The 15,410-nt window shown below is 37.8% G+C and overlaps 1 protein-coding gene across 1 annotated transcript in view; it reads right to left on the bottom strand.

The window, feature by feature from the left end:
* SOX5 (SRY-box 5) overlaps positions 1–15,410 on the bottom strand; it is a 78,062-nt gene that overhangs the window by 27,343 nt on the left and 35,309 nt on the right. Inside the window, exons 2-3 of the mRNA XM_006769636.1 lie at positions 14,026–14,203; positions 4,516–4,661 (exon numbers count right to left, since the gene is read on the bottom strand). Of these exons, the coding sequence (XP_006769699.1) occupies positions 4,516–4,661; positions 14,026–14,203 (324 nt within the window). The remainder of the gene's footprint in view (positions 1–4,515; positions 4,662–14,025; positions 14,204–15,410) is intronic.

Here is a 15,410-nt window from a genome sequence, read left to right as displayed (position 1 = left end):
AATGAAGACCTTCTAGTTGGGACAACCATATTGGTTATTTGAAATGTGAAGAAAACGTAATGTTTATAAGGTTTGTGTGTTCAAGAAAACAGCTCTCCACTGCAGGATTCCAATTATCTGGATGTCAGGTGATGCTATCACCTTTTAGGCTGCTGGAAAGCACCAGGCTCAATTTCTTTCCCCATTTCCTTTCTCCCAGCTCCTTTCTACCTTTTTCTCTCCTTTATTGCACCCACTCCTTTCATGTCTTTATTTTTTTAAAGAAAGAATTATTTTTATTTTAAATATATTTTATTCATTTTTAGAGAAAGAAGAAAAGGAAGAGAGAGAAACATCGATGTGAGAGCAATACAACAGTCAACTGCCACTACCTCCAGCACAGCCCCTACTGGGGATCAAGCCAACAACCCAGGCTTGTGCCCTGACTGGGAATTGAACTGGCAACCTTTTGGTGCATGGGATGATGCTCAATCAGCTGAGCCACACCGGCCAGGGCAACCCACTTCTTATATTTCACATATCTTCTGGGTCTGAAAAAATTGGGAGTATTGTTTTAGGAAGAAAAAAAATCCTCCTTATGGGATTCAAATTATATGAGAAGATAATAGTGCAAACTATAAAAGGAAGTTACCATATACCCTGTTTGTCTTTCATTAAGAACTCCGAAGCAGTCCAGCTAGTGTTGCTCAGTGGTTGAGCATCTACCTAGGAACAAGGAGGTTATAGTTTGATTCTCTTGGGGCATATGCCCGGGTTGCAGGCTCAATCCCCAGTGGAAGCATGTAGGAGGCAACTGATTGATGATTCTCTCTCATCATTGATGTTTCTATCTCTCTCCCTTTCCTTCCTCTCTGAAATCAATACATATATGTATATTTAAAAATAAAAACTCAGAAGCAAAATGTCAAGCCAATTACTAATCTACCTATGCTTTGGCATGGCTAAAGTTGGGTGATTATAAAAATCTATTAAAAAGGTAGATACTAGGGAAATACCCACTATGTAGAGTGATGTCACTTTATATGGAAGAATAGGCATGTACTTTGACAACTCAGATATATAACTGATCTGATATGCTAAGCAATGTGGGGTCCTTATTTAATCCCAGAGGTAGGCCTATTAACATAAATATGCTATGATTAACAGTCAAAATAATAATTTGACTTCAACTCTAAAAACTATAAAGCAGGGCGGATCAGGGGGTTGTGGCCCCACCCCCTGTCACACACAGAGCTGCAGGGCGATCAGGGGGTTTGGGCGCTGCCCCCTATCACGCTGCTCCAGAGGCCGGGAGGCCTCGCAGCTCCACTGATCCCAGTGCTAGGCCTTGCTGCTCTGCTTGACACCGGGGTAGTGAGGCCTCGCTGCTCCACTGATCCTGGTGCTGGGAGGCATATTACCCTTTTACTATATAGGATAGAGGCCTAGTGCATGGGTGGGGGCCAGCTGGTTTGCCCTGAAGGGTGTCCCAGATCAAGGTGGGGGTGCCCACCTTGGGTGCCCGTTTCAACTCCAGCTCTGAGGCCTGGCTGGCTGAAAGCAGGTTTCTGGGGTTTGTTTAGGTTCTATATTTGCAACATTGTTTCTTAGACTGCAGCTCAGAACCCAGCAGCGGCAGGCAGGGAACCTTGGCTTCCTCCTTCACTGGAGCAAGCGAACCTCCTGTTCGCTTCAGCTGCCTGGCTGCCAGCCACCATCTTGGTTAGCAGTTAATTTGCATATCTTACTGATTAGCCAATGGGAAGGGTAGTGAAGTTATGTTTAATTACCATGTTTCTCTATTATTAGATAGGACTAGAGGCCCGATATATGAAATTCGTCTCCTCTGCCCCAGCCCCTGCCTGCTGCAGTGGCCACCTCAGTCCTCACAGTCTCAGCTTCATCTGGAAGATTGACCAGAAGGATGTTCGGTCTAATTAGCATATTACACTTTTATTATTATAAATAGCACCTCAAGTACACAGCCCCATCCTTAATAGATAATAGGTGCTAATGTTGAATAATTACTAATTAAATATGTAAATTTGACATAATTTTAGTCCCATGAATTGCACAGATGAATATCAATCATTGACATTGTGGAAGTGACACCCAAGCTAGTTCAACAAGAAAAGGCAACCACAGTAATACCTGTTTCTAAGAGAGGTTCAGTAACCTCAGTTCATTCTCAGGTGTCAAGGGTAACAAGGGATGAACTAGTTTGGGTCCTGCTAAAAGGTTTACCTATGCATTACAAGAGTTAGCTATATTATTACAACAGTGGAACTGCTTGCCTTCATGTTTTAAGAGTTTCACTTAAAACCCCATAAAAATAAAAGACTTTAATTGAAGACATAACTCAACTGCATTGAAAGTGCATGGTGAAGAGATTTGGGAATGCTAACCTTCTTGAGAATGAAGACATATTAATTGGGCAGCAGATTTTGGCAAATATTTCTTCAAAAATAGTCTTTAAAAAAGTCATTATAATTCTACAAAAGAGACAGGAAAATTAAAAGCAATAGCTTTCCACAGCGGCAATCTAACTCCTACACCTCAAATAGGAGGTGCTAATCAGAGAAATAAAGTGTGATGGTGGAGGGGGAACAAGAAGTGGCAATGAGGACCCCTAACAATAGACACTATGGAATAAAGTGAATGCAGATGGTTCCACTCCTGTTACTTAATCAAAAGGCTGAGCAGAGTCACTGGAGCCTGCATGAAGTCATGTGTTAGAACAACAGCTGATCTGTATTAGAGAAGATTAACTCGCAGTGTCATGGTGGAGGGCCCGGGATTATTCTATGTACTACCATTGCCTTACAAGCCGTCAGCACAATTATTGCCCTCCGATGTGAATGACTGATATGTAACCAGAGCTAAACAGCATGCTGCTTAGGGGCCTAGAAGCTTCATGAAGATGAATTTCCATACCATCAAAGTGCTCTTAATGGGCTCCCTGATCCAACCACAAGGCCTGTTTTGCAAGTATATAGAACTTGGGATGAAGCCTTCCTGTCCAAAAGGATTTGGTCGGTTGTCACTTGACAAGTCCCAGCCAGCACAGGGGAGGGGAAGGGGGGGATAGGTAGAGTTGTCTCTGCTTTGGAGGATTAGAAAAAAAAAAGAGGGTACAGATGCTTGCTGAATGCAACCAACTGCTGTATCCACAGCTGAATTCAATGCACTTAACAAATAACGGCAATTTAGCTATGCTTGCGAGGAATAGCTCGAGTCACTTTGCATTAGCATCTGGCTGAGTGTTAAACTCATTTCTACATGGGGAGCAAAAAAAAAAAAGGAATTTCTGTTCAAGCATCCTTTCAAGAATGTTTAAATATTTGAATATAAATTCCTTTATGCTTGCGACCCTCCCTTCCTTCTTGGAGCTGTCACTTCGCTTTGCCTCCTCTTTGACGCTTAGCTAGAGAAAGGTTGTCCCCTTCTTGCTGTACCAGCACCTTCTCACATTGTGAGATTGCAGGGGATGAGAGACTGATCCACGATCAGCTCTCCCCTCCAGAAACAGAACAGGCTTGAAAGAGTTTCTTCCACCTTTTGACCCATGTTTGGACCAGAAAAAAGGTAGGGTTGTGACAGGGTCATGCATATATTTCCTTTCACTATGCAGATTGCTAGCTACTTAGAGTTTATACATCGAATTCCATATAAAACCTGGGAACCCAGGAACCTCTCCAGACTAGCAAACTGCTCATTCTGTACAGTCCTGTTTGACTCATGTTTCCCAGTTTATTGCTAAGTAGCTGATCATTTCCCCCCTCTTATCTATTCTGTCTATATAGCTAGAGGATTGTTTTCAGGAGATTCAAAAACACTTTAAAATTTCATTTCAAAACATATCAAACATTACCACAAGAAGTAAACCACTTTGAGCTTTCTAGAATTTATAATATTTTTCTGAAAATAATATAATGTATTTTAGACAAAACAAGTTTAAAATTGTCACATTTCAGAAAAATTCAGAAGTTTCAATGGGCTTAGGTAGAAGAATAATGTCCAAGTTTTAAAAATCACATTTGTTTTATGATAAAGTCAAATTTGCCAGCTGTGCCAGCCACCTAAAACTTGACAGTGTTTTGCATTAGAAACATATGACCAGCTCAGGATCCTAGATGCTTAGACTATGAGCATGGGCATCATCCAAGCTTATGCTGGTTAAAGAAGATCCAGCATTTTCAAATCCAGCTCATCCCCAAATACAAGTTAAGCATTTCTGGGAAGCAGAACTTTCACTAAGATTCAGCTATCTCAAGTGCCATTTCATTTCAATACAAATGGAGGGCAGAGAAAGATATTAATTGTCAATAAGGTTTGAAGATGAAAACAAGAGAAATACAAGCCTGCCTATTTGGGGCTGGTTTTGATTCAGATGGACATGGAGATTTCTGTATTGACAAAGGAAAAAGGGAGGAGGACTATTACTCTGAGATGATGAGAAGATGAAAAGATAATAAAGAAGAAAAGCATTCAGGCGATTTAAGTATTTTCGGAAAGCCAGGTATTTTAAGAACTAACCTTTTCTGTCCGGCAGTTATTGAGACCTAGACTGTTCACAACAGCCACCTTCCCATCAAGCACCTGTTGCTCCCGCCGAAGTTGCTCCTTCATTTGCCGCGCTTCTTGGATTGCCTTGGTGACAGCATCATGGTCATTTAAATAACCTGAAGATGCAACAGAACAAAGACTATATTTTGTACAAATTCATGGAAACCTTAACCATAACAATCACTTCTTTTTTGGGTAGTGGCTGGTGTCTGGCATATAATAATTTCTCAGTGGAATTTGTCTAAATGAATGAATAAGTCATACATGAACATATTGCCAAACATCTGTAATTGAAGCATAATACTAAGTGAAAGGTAGCTGTTTCCACACACTTGAAAAGAAGTTTGAAATATAGTTTTTAAAGAAACTATTTTTTCATTATCTGAATATTTTGTAGTGCAAAAATAAAACCTATCTTTGATTTCTTTTCATGTAAGATTTCTTTTAATGTTACCACAAAATGCAGATATTGATAATTATCACTATAATTACTGACACTCTCATAGCATTAAAAAGGCCAATTTAAAGTTTGGGCATAGCACTTCCAGGTTGTTATTTAAAGGAAAAATAAATCATTATTAACTGACAAAGAAGAGCATTTTGGCCCTGAATCGGATTACAGTGAAATAAACCCCAGGTGGCAGTGGTTTGCTATGGATACATACTTGTAATAGTTAAGAGGCTAAATTTCAAGCACAGAATGTAACCAAGCACCTGTAATTGTTTGATTTAAAAAAAAATGTGGCTACTGGTAAGAATAGTCACACAATTCATACTCTTAATAAGATGGTCAAATGACCAGCCTGTATCTGCAGCTCTACAATCCAGAGTTAGAAAACAAGAAAAACAAAACAAACAAAAACACTGCCAAATATGTCTTTTAAAGAATAACAGGTGTAAGGAGCAAAACATTTTTAAATTTAATTTTAACACTGGTCATTTTTTTATTTGATGCCCATTATTATGATAATCTGCATGATCTTAAGGTAGAGTACCAATGAGAAAGGATTTGTTTCACAAATATTGAAAGGCAAGCTAATATCTCATCTTTCGCTCTCCCTATCTTTTAACTAGGGCATAAAATGGCATAAACTAAATCTATAATATGATATTGCCCAGAAAAGGGACTTGTTTGTGACATGAGGCTAAATCTAACCAGATCCATTGGTGTATGGTGACAGATGGAGGGACTGTGAGACAGAAGGCAGGCACTAATCACACATAAAATGACCGGCTTGCCTCAACATGTTCCGTGGATTCCAGCAAACTTTACACCCTAATCCATTTTTAGAACAAAAAACATCTGGGCCATAAATCCTCTAATCTGCCAAAACACGCTATTAAATCCCATGATTTGTTGAAAAACACTAAGATTAAAGAAAGGAAATATAAAATGGCTAGCTGCCGTGTTAGGAAAGTGTTATTAATACTATTTCTTTGTCTCAATTATGAATGTTCTGGTACTAAAGAGCCTTGTCTAATCATGTCAGATTACACATCCTCGTTGTATAGCGAGGCTCTTCTATCTGATCTGCTGATTGCCAAAACACATAGAAACCCACTTGCTGCCTAGACATTTCTATTGAAGAAGCTGATGTGAGATTAGGGCAGCGCTGCCTCCCCCCACCCCTTACTGTGCACAGACCAGACCTTGTCCTCTGCTTTCCTTCAAGCAGAAAGAGAAGTTCTAGGGCAGTCCGTGCAAGAGGAAGCCTGGACCTACTATGCAGGGTGGGGCAAAAGTAGGTTTACAGTTGTGAGTACGTGAAACAGCTTATTCTTATTTGTTAATTATTGTCTTATTTTCCATATGAACAACTGACTGAAGGTCAGACCTACAAGGTTAATATTTACTATAAAAGATGGTTGTTTTAACATTATATTATGCTGACTTGGACAAGCGTCTTGATATATGATTCTTGAGGTATTCTGTTCATAAATACTTGTGAAGGAAAAATAATTAATATAGATGCAAAATGAATGCAAATTGTTACAGGATAAATGACTGATGGACATATGCTCTGTCATGGGTAGTTCCAAGTTAAGGTATGTGTTCCTGTGCAGGTGGAAATAGAAGTTTACTTTCAAGTTTTTTACTTGCTCTTAGAGACTCTTGAGTTTTGGTTAACATGCTATCTGGAATTCTAACATTTGTACCTCTTGTGTTAAATCATAAAAGCCATTTATATACCACAGACTGAATCTTAATGGGATTATTTGGTGGTTCTTTACATTTTTTTCTAATCATAGTCACCAAATTTCCACTCTTGCTGACTCCCTCTCTTGGCAAATCGTCTGGCCTCTGATTTTGAAAAGACCAAAAAGACAGAATTTCACCTTCCTGCTCCTTACCCTACCCCCGCCCATTGTTACCCCACGCAGCTTCAAATCTCTCTCTATTTATGCCTCTTCTTGTGTCAGTAAAAATGTGCCTCTGTTTTCATTCAAGGCAAATCCCTTGCACTCATGTTCTAGATTCCTACACCTCATCATCGGTTATTTTCTTTCACATTTGTCATCTGCTCTTCTCTCCCATCTCCACCATCTCAACATGTAAGTACCTAAGGTTCTCTCCTAAAACAGGCACACAAAGTCTCTCCCTCCTTGTTGTCCCCTTGTTCCAGCTCTGACTCTCTACCTTCTAAGCCAAGCTTCTCAAAGATTCAAATTCTCCTGTCCCTTCCTCACTCTCCCATTCCTGTTACAATCTTGTTCCTGCTTGCTGTATTCTTTTAATTGCCAATCTAAGGGGCATTTTCCATTCTCTGCAGAATGGCCGCACTCACCATCGCCTCATTGAAATGCCTTCCTTCCTTGTCTCTCATCATAGCACAGGATCCCCTCTTCTCTCCGACTCCTCCATCTATACATCCTTTCCTGGGATCCTTTCTTCACCTGCTCTTTAGATTGAGCTTCAGGGTTTCAACCCTCAAGAGAAGTGTGTGTTTTAGAGTTGGACAATGCTGAAGTAAAATCCTAGCTTTGCCTCTTACTAGCTATATAAATTGCAAAAGTTATTTCACTTTTCTAAGTCTCAGTGGTCTCATTGGTCACAACGAAAACGTTGTGAAGATTAGATGAGTTAATCTGTTTTTTTTTTAGTATCACAAGTGGTCCCTGACATTCTGTAACTGGCAGTTCATTTGCCAAATAGCATTAGTGAAACAGAGAAGATTTGGGCATTGGGTTCAGATGGATCTGGGTTTCTAATTCTCAGAAAATGTGATATTTGACAAATTATAATAATCTCACCGAGTTTCCATTTCCCTCACCTGTAAAATAAATGTAACCCCAATGGAAGAATTACATAAAATAATACATGTGAAGGTGTATATAGCTCTTGATATCTGAGAAGACAGCAAAAAGCATTATTCCTTTTTTTTCTTTCTGCTTTCATTTCCAAGATATGTGTACCTCAGCAGTCTTGTTATGATAAAGTCCAAGAGGAGGTGTCATTTCTTGTTGAGAGAGAGGTTCAATTAAATAGAAATCCCCCATCAGAGTCCAAAAAGACCCAAAATGATAACCTGATACATCTGATTCTTCCTTCATTATATACTGAGGCAGCGATTGTATCTACAGGCAGGATTTGAAGATGGGCATGTGTTTAGGAGCGACTCAGTGAACCTCAATCTTGGGAGGGAAGTGAGAGGACAAAGGCCAGTATGGCTCCAGTTGACATCCCAGATGAGACGTGGGAAGCACAGGTTAGGAATTATCACCAGAATCACCAGATTCTGTAATCTTATACAATGTACCACAAATTGATATTTTGCATCTCAGTGTTGCTTCTTAACCACTAACAACAAAATTCTTAAAATTAAAAAAGACCCTTTTATATATTTTCAGAGGCAGAAAAAAAATGGGCAAATGGGCAACTCCAATCTTAGCAAGGGTAAAATTAAACAGAAAAAGCGAGTAATGGCTTCTCCACAATGAAAATAAACCAACATTGAAAGGTAGGAGGAAAAGCAGGAAGTACCTGTAAGGGGTTAAGTTATGTCTCTCAAAAGGAAATGTCCCTGTCTCAGGCTAACCCCTGGTATTTGTGAATGTGACTTTATTTGGAAATACAGTTCTTAACAGACTCTATTGAAATGAGATCACCCTGATTTAGGGTAGGCCTTAATCCAACCACTGGTGTCCTTATGAGAGAAAGGAAACTTTGACATAAGGAGACACAGGGAAGAAGGTCATGTGACTATGGAGGCAGAGATTGGATTTTGCATCTAAAAATCAAGGAACACTAAGGACTGCCAGCAACCACTAGGAGCTAATCAAGAAGCATGAGACAGATTTCCCCTGACATTCCAGAAGGAACTAATCCCTACTGACACTTTGGCTTTGGATTTCTAGCTTCCAATCAGTGATAGAATAAATTTGTTTCAAGCTACCCAGTTTGTGATTGGTTGCATCAGCCTTAGAATTCAATAGATCACATTTGGTCCTAAACATAATCCTAAGACTCAAGGGGTAATTCCTAGTACTGTGAAATATCTGCTGTCTGACTCAAATCCTTATTCCTGGTTACATACATCTGCCTCCTAAGGACGCCATGGGACTACTTGAATGTCCCATGAATATCTGAAACGCAGCGTGTCTAGAACAGAATTCATCATCTCCCACTTCCTCAATCTGTTCTTTCTACACCCATAGCCCATGCCAGTTGCCCATGCCATCACCTGGGAGTCATCTAAGACACCTCCTTTACCCAAACATATAAAAGGCAACCACAACCGAGCCCTGACAGCTCTGTCTGCTCCTCGCTATCACATGTGCTTTTTCTTGATCCCCACATTTCCTACGTTTGCTGAAGCCACCTCATAGCTTACTTGGGCTAATGCGATAACCTCCTAACTGGTTTCCCTATCTTCAGGCTTACGCCCTTGAATCCATCTCTTACTCTGCTTGCAGATACAACATTCCAAAATATCCCAAAGCAAGGAATTTGGATCATATCACTTTACCTGATTAAAAAGCTCATCTCTTGGTACCCCAATGCTTAAGGGAGCATTATAAGATGATGATTTTCTGAAGCAAAATGACCCCAATGTTCCAATAAATGTGGAAAATACTAATGAAAGTTAAAAAGGTTTCTTCAATGCACAAATTCTCAAAATCTTGAATATGTTCATGTGCATCGTGGATCTGCAAGAAGTAACAATAATATGCCTTTCCCAAATATACTGAAACAGGAAACACTTTAATGCTCCCCACGAAACGTCATTCTAGGATAAACTCCAAACACTTTAAAATGGCCTAAACATCTCTTCATGATGTCAGCTCTGCTTATCTTTCCCGGGTCATTTCTTTCTGGTCTCTCAGGAGTTCTGTGCTGCAGGGAACTATTTCCTGTTCTAAGGACAGCCTTCCTCCTCCCTCCCACCTCTTTCTCCCAAGCTTGTCTTTTACTGTAATTCGTTCTCTTTCTGGTGTGTTTGGGAATTTATTTAAATGTCACTCTTCTGTAAGGACTTTGCTGACATACCCCAGACATAGTCCTTGGCAGCAGTAGTACTTCCCATTTATCTGCTCCTTCAAAACCTTGTAAATGTTCTTACTGTGTCATTGTAGCTCGTTTTCTAAATTTGTCTTTCACACCAGTCTCTGAACTCACTACTTGAGGGCATTTTTTTTTCTTTTAGTCTTTTATTCCTTTGGCCCATGGCAGACTGTTGAAGGAATAAATGCACATTTCTAAGTTGAAAGTTTCCAGTTTAGAATTCCAAGTTCATTGATTTTCTATGTCATCATATCAATGGAAGCCTGTACTATATATCATGGATTTATTAAAATTCATGAGCTTAATAAATGCTATCAGGGCAATAAAATTCTTATTTAGTACATACTTATTTTACATTTGGATTTTCAGCTATCAGTAAAAGTAAAGGGCCAGGTGTTTTAAATTATTTTCAATACATATTAATATTTTTTTTACGATTTTTGACATCATATCATCATCAAATTTTGGGCACCTTGTTATTTCTTCACATGTGAACTCTCTCAAAAATTAGTAGAATAATAAACATGAATGCAAGTTGTAAATTGTAAAATGTTTTGTGAATGTTAATTGCCAGATGTTGAATGATACCCCTAACTTCCTGATAATCCAATGGCTACCTATGTAACTATTACACAATTCTTGTTCAGTAACTTACCCTCAGAAAAAGTTTTTCTCATAAAAAATGTAAATGTATTTGAGCTAATATTGGCATCCTTCATGGCATCATATTTTAAATGAGCAAGTTGCAGAAATAAAATACCAAATTAATGGACCTCAAAGTGTTTCCCTTCATCTTACTGAATCTGTGTGTGTACATACATTTGCTCAGGCAAAATTTTACCTATCCATCAGGAATGAAGAGTAAGAATAATATGTTTTAGTGTTTTAGAGATGATAGAACAAAGACCATGGCATCTAAACCTCAGTCCAACTCTTTCACCTGCTTATACTCCAGGCTTAGCAAAACGTATGGCATAGAGAAGATGTTCAATACCCATCTACTGGATGAATGAGTGAAAGGTTAAATAGATGCCTGATTAAAGCATGTAGTACACAGAGAATACAATAGGCAATAACTAAAAATAAAGCATCCCAACCTGGACTCTGATTTTAAGGCCTCGACCTCCACGGGATGTGAGTTGGCCAAGTTACTAAGTTTCTGTGTATGTGTTTCCTTGAAATGAAACCAGAGGTAATGAACAGAGTCACAGAGCTATCCACACCATGGGAGCAACTTACTTAGAATCCCTAGTAAGCACTTAGCCACTGTAGGCCTCTGTTCTTTATCTGTAAAATAAGTTTTGACTATTTGATATGGATATCTGCTCCATCTAGTTAAGCCTCTATACTTCTAAAATTAACTGCAGTGAGAAAATAGATTAAAAATGCTTTGAAAAAAGTTAAAAGTGTTCTATACATGTGCAACGTAAGTGAAAACGGCCAGTGAGGGAAAGATAACATCTGGTCAAGAGCTTCTAAAATTATCCATCAATCATCTGAACCTTCCCTGGCTTTTAAGGATTCTTTCTTTGGAGCTGCCTATCATTTGCTAACCATATTAAAAATATCCTTATATAATATACTGTAATATTGGTCACCAACCTCAAAAACTCACTTTCTATATTTATGGCTGGTAGGTATATAACAATGAACCCATGTCATTAATGATAGCTTTAGTTATCTTTTAGTTCACAGTTTTCCATGCTTTATTAATGGCATAACACATTAATTCTTCTTTCAGGAGTGACCTTTACAACACCATTAATGCTTACAGCTTTTATCCAACTACATTATTACTCATTATAGTTTCAGCTTTCAACATCTGCCATTTGTTGAAAAGAGAAAAGCAAATTGTAGTGCCCTCAACTCCTTGGAAAATATGAGGAATATGTGTGTGGTGAAGGGATGTTTCAGGGAACAAAATAAGAGAAGTTTTTGTAGTGGAGAAAGTCAGATGACAAATATCATTAAATATATTCTTGCCTTTCTAAAATATTTTCTTATACTTAATCTTTGGAATGCTAATGTATAAAATCCTCATCTAAAAATGCAAATGCATTAGTTATTCCATTAGTTTAATATTCTAGTTCAAATGATATTACAAAAGTAACTCATATACCAACATTGTGCTATTTACTAGGATAAGCCTTCATGTCTATTATGGAAATAAATCATTCTTGCCAAATAAAGTATTGTTTTTTTACCAACTTAGGACATGAAAGCAAGTCTTTATCTTGGTGTCCATTAAGGATGTTGAGCAGAGTGACTGAGAGTTTGACCATAACAGAATGGTGCATAATAATAAAAAGCACACATGCACCCAGCCTTTTTCAGACTTCTCAGAATTTAATTTTTCATTGTTTCTCTTCTTATTGCTGCCCCACTGACCCACACTGACTTTCTGCTGGCAAATAATCTGGAATTCTACTTTGTGAAGATGGAAGCAATTGGAATACATCCCTTCAGCTTTCTTTCTATCCATTCCACAATTTCCTCACAACTTTACTTCTTTTTTTTTATTTCCTTCAGTCTTAGAAAAAACAATGGACTTTTCTCCTTTCCAAAGTTAATCCTTTCTTCTTATCTCTTATTGTTGCATCATCACTGATGCACTCTTTTATATCTATACATCTCTCCAATTCTTATTCCCTTTGAAAAATAATATGATTTTTCTTTTCAAAAACCATCACTACTCAGCATTCTCAAAATTACTTTCCAACATCAAGCTTACAAAGAGACTGGTCTATATGTCAACTGCTCTTTTTTTCCTCATATTCTTCAAATAATTGTAATTAGAATTCTGCTATACCCTTGTACTAACCCCTCTCTGAGTCTACCTACCCATGAGCTCCAACTAAATCCTAATGTTTTTATTCTTCGTGTTCTTTAACTTTTCTGCCCCATTCAGTTTTAGTTCTGGTCACTTTCTACTACACCCTCATTTTATACCTAGCCACATCAATGTTTCTCAAAAGTGTACTATTTTTTGTTTGTTTGTTTGTTTGTTTTTGTGTGTGGGTTTTTTTTTTTACAGTCTAAATTTCTAGGGCTATAACTCTTCTTCAAGGCTCCATTTGAAATAGATTATCCCCAGTTTAGCATCCCTTGATCCTTCCCAAATAGAATTCAACACTCTCCTCTTTATGACCAAAGGATTGTATCTGTGCTCTGGAATATTACTTACTATGGCTGACTTGTGCTGTTGGATGATTCCCCCTGCTCCCAACTAAACCCTGAGCTCCTTGAGGATGGGTCTGTGCTAGCCTCCTCATAACTATATACAAATGACAAACATTTTAATAAATGCATGATTAGTTAAGTGCTGTCTAATTTATGTTACTAAAATACAAACTATTACAAATTTTAAAAGCTTATAGAAGCATTTCTTCTTAAAAAATTAAATCTTTATTGTTGAAAGTATTACATATGAGAAACATTTTCTAGTGTTTGGCTACTCTACTGAAATGACAATTTTGGAGAAATGAAGCTATCAACTTTTTATAATACTTTTAATATATTCAGGTAAATTTCAAGTGGTGTGGAACTAAACAAACTTCACATCCTGATGGTTGACTGCTAAACCAGGCAGAAGGTATTTCATTATTATGTATACTCTGTACACATCAAAAAATATAAAAATAAATTTCAGTGATGGAAAAGGCAAGTCACCGACAATAGCATTCTGGAACCACTGCTCTCTGTGATTAGACATTAGGCCTCTTTTATATAAACTTAGGAACATCAGTTAGAGCAACAAACATGAGCAGTTCAATTTGATTTTCAGGAGGAAATTTTAACTTGGAGTTCAGTTACCAATTCCCATTGCACGTTAAAACAGACCTATGAGGCTCATCAAATTGGAACTCTGGTATGGAACTGAAGCCATGCACAGGGTATGTGTGATTTGCCATTAAAAGATGATTTGATTCAATTGCCACAAACAGAAAATCAGCAAGAACAAAAGAAACAGAACTTACCTATTGTGCTAACTCTGGCTGAAGGACTAGCTAATGCTGCTGGGACAGAGGCTTTGAGGGGGCCCGCCCCACTGCTTATTCTCAGAGCTGGCATATGGGGAGAGGTGGGTGATGTGGGTGATTTGCCATCAGAGGTCTTGGGTTTAGCTGATAGGTTCAGTGGCTGTGCCACTTCATCCTGCAATGATCATTAGAACATGAGTTGTGATAAGGAAAAGCTGATTACAAATGCCTAGAAAAACACAGGTAGAGTGCCTATCCTTTCCCATCAAGTTACTCAACCAATCAGTGATCTTAGCATTCAATCTGAACATCACAAATGTTTGGTCAACTGTCAAAAACGTCACTGTGAACTACATATTATGAAACACCTTTTGTATTAGATAAAGGATAAGTACACTCAACTATCCAGAAAGCACATAACTGATGTCACCTGTAAGAAATATTCTGAAAGAGCTATTATTTGTACTATTCATTTTTATCGAGAGACAATACATTGTTCATATAAAATTATGATGTAGATAGCTTTTATCCAGCCTCCAGAGAACAGGGCTTGAGTCCCAAGCATCTTTGTAGCCTGGTGCTTAGGTAGAGTTCCTGGAACATCCATGATGGAGGAGTGAAATGGTGTGTAGCTCTGATCAGAACTGCTCCCCAAATTAAATACAAAAAAAGAAAAATATAACTTTCTAATTGTTAGAAAATAACCCCTTTTCTTAAGTTTCCTAGGAGCACTTTTTGGTTTAATAAAAAACTGAAACAATATAATTAGCATTTTATTAATATGTACTATTTATGTGCAACAATGTTCTAAACATTTAACATTACATTTTTTAAAATCCAAATTTGTTTTATATATTTTCCTTACAGTCCACTACATGGTGGTATAAAGATTTGTATGTGGTCAATTCAGCAGGTATCGTGATTTTCAATTGTTCTATGCTTGCACAGGTCAAGTTTGCATAGTTCACATTTTATATTATAACTATCCATATTAGCCCTCATGAGTACAATTATCACTTAAATTTTTATTGCACTATATAAGAATCAGACACGACATTTCTTTTTTCATTACAAACAAAAAGTTATTACTTTTCTATGCTCTAAAATTAAAATATTGCATAATTTGCTTGTATTTTATTGTTTAAATTATATCCAGTTTTACGTAAGTATTATTATAGAATAAAAATATAGCTTCCTCCCGGGCCAGGTGGCTCTGTTGGTTGGAGCATTGTCCTGTACATCAAAAATGTTGCAGGTTCCATCCTCAGTTAGGGTGCATATGGGAGGCAATCAATCAATGTTTCTCTCACACCAATTTCTCTCTCTCTCTCTCTCTCTCTCTCTCAAAATAAAAAAAAAATACATATCATTGGGTGAGAATT

This window comes from Myotis davidii, unplaced genomic scaffold (genome assembly GCF_000327345.1).
Source record: "Myotis davidii unplaced genomic scaffold, ASM32734v1 scaffold163, whole genome shotgun sequence".
Classification (NCBI taxonomy): Eukaryota; Metazoa; Chordata; class Mammalia; order Chiroptera; family Vespertilionidae; genus Myotis; species Myotis davidii.
This window is presented reverse-complemented; position numbering and strand designations above follow the sequence as displayed.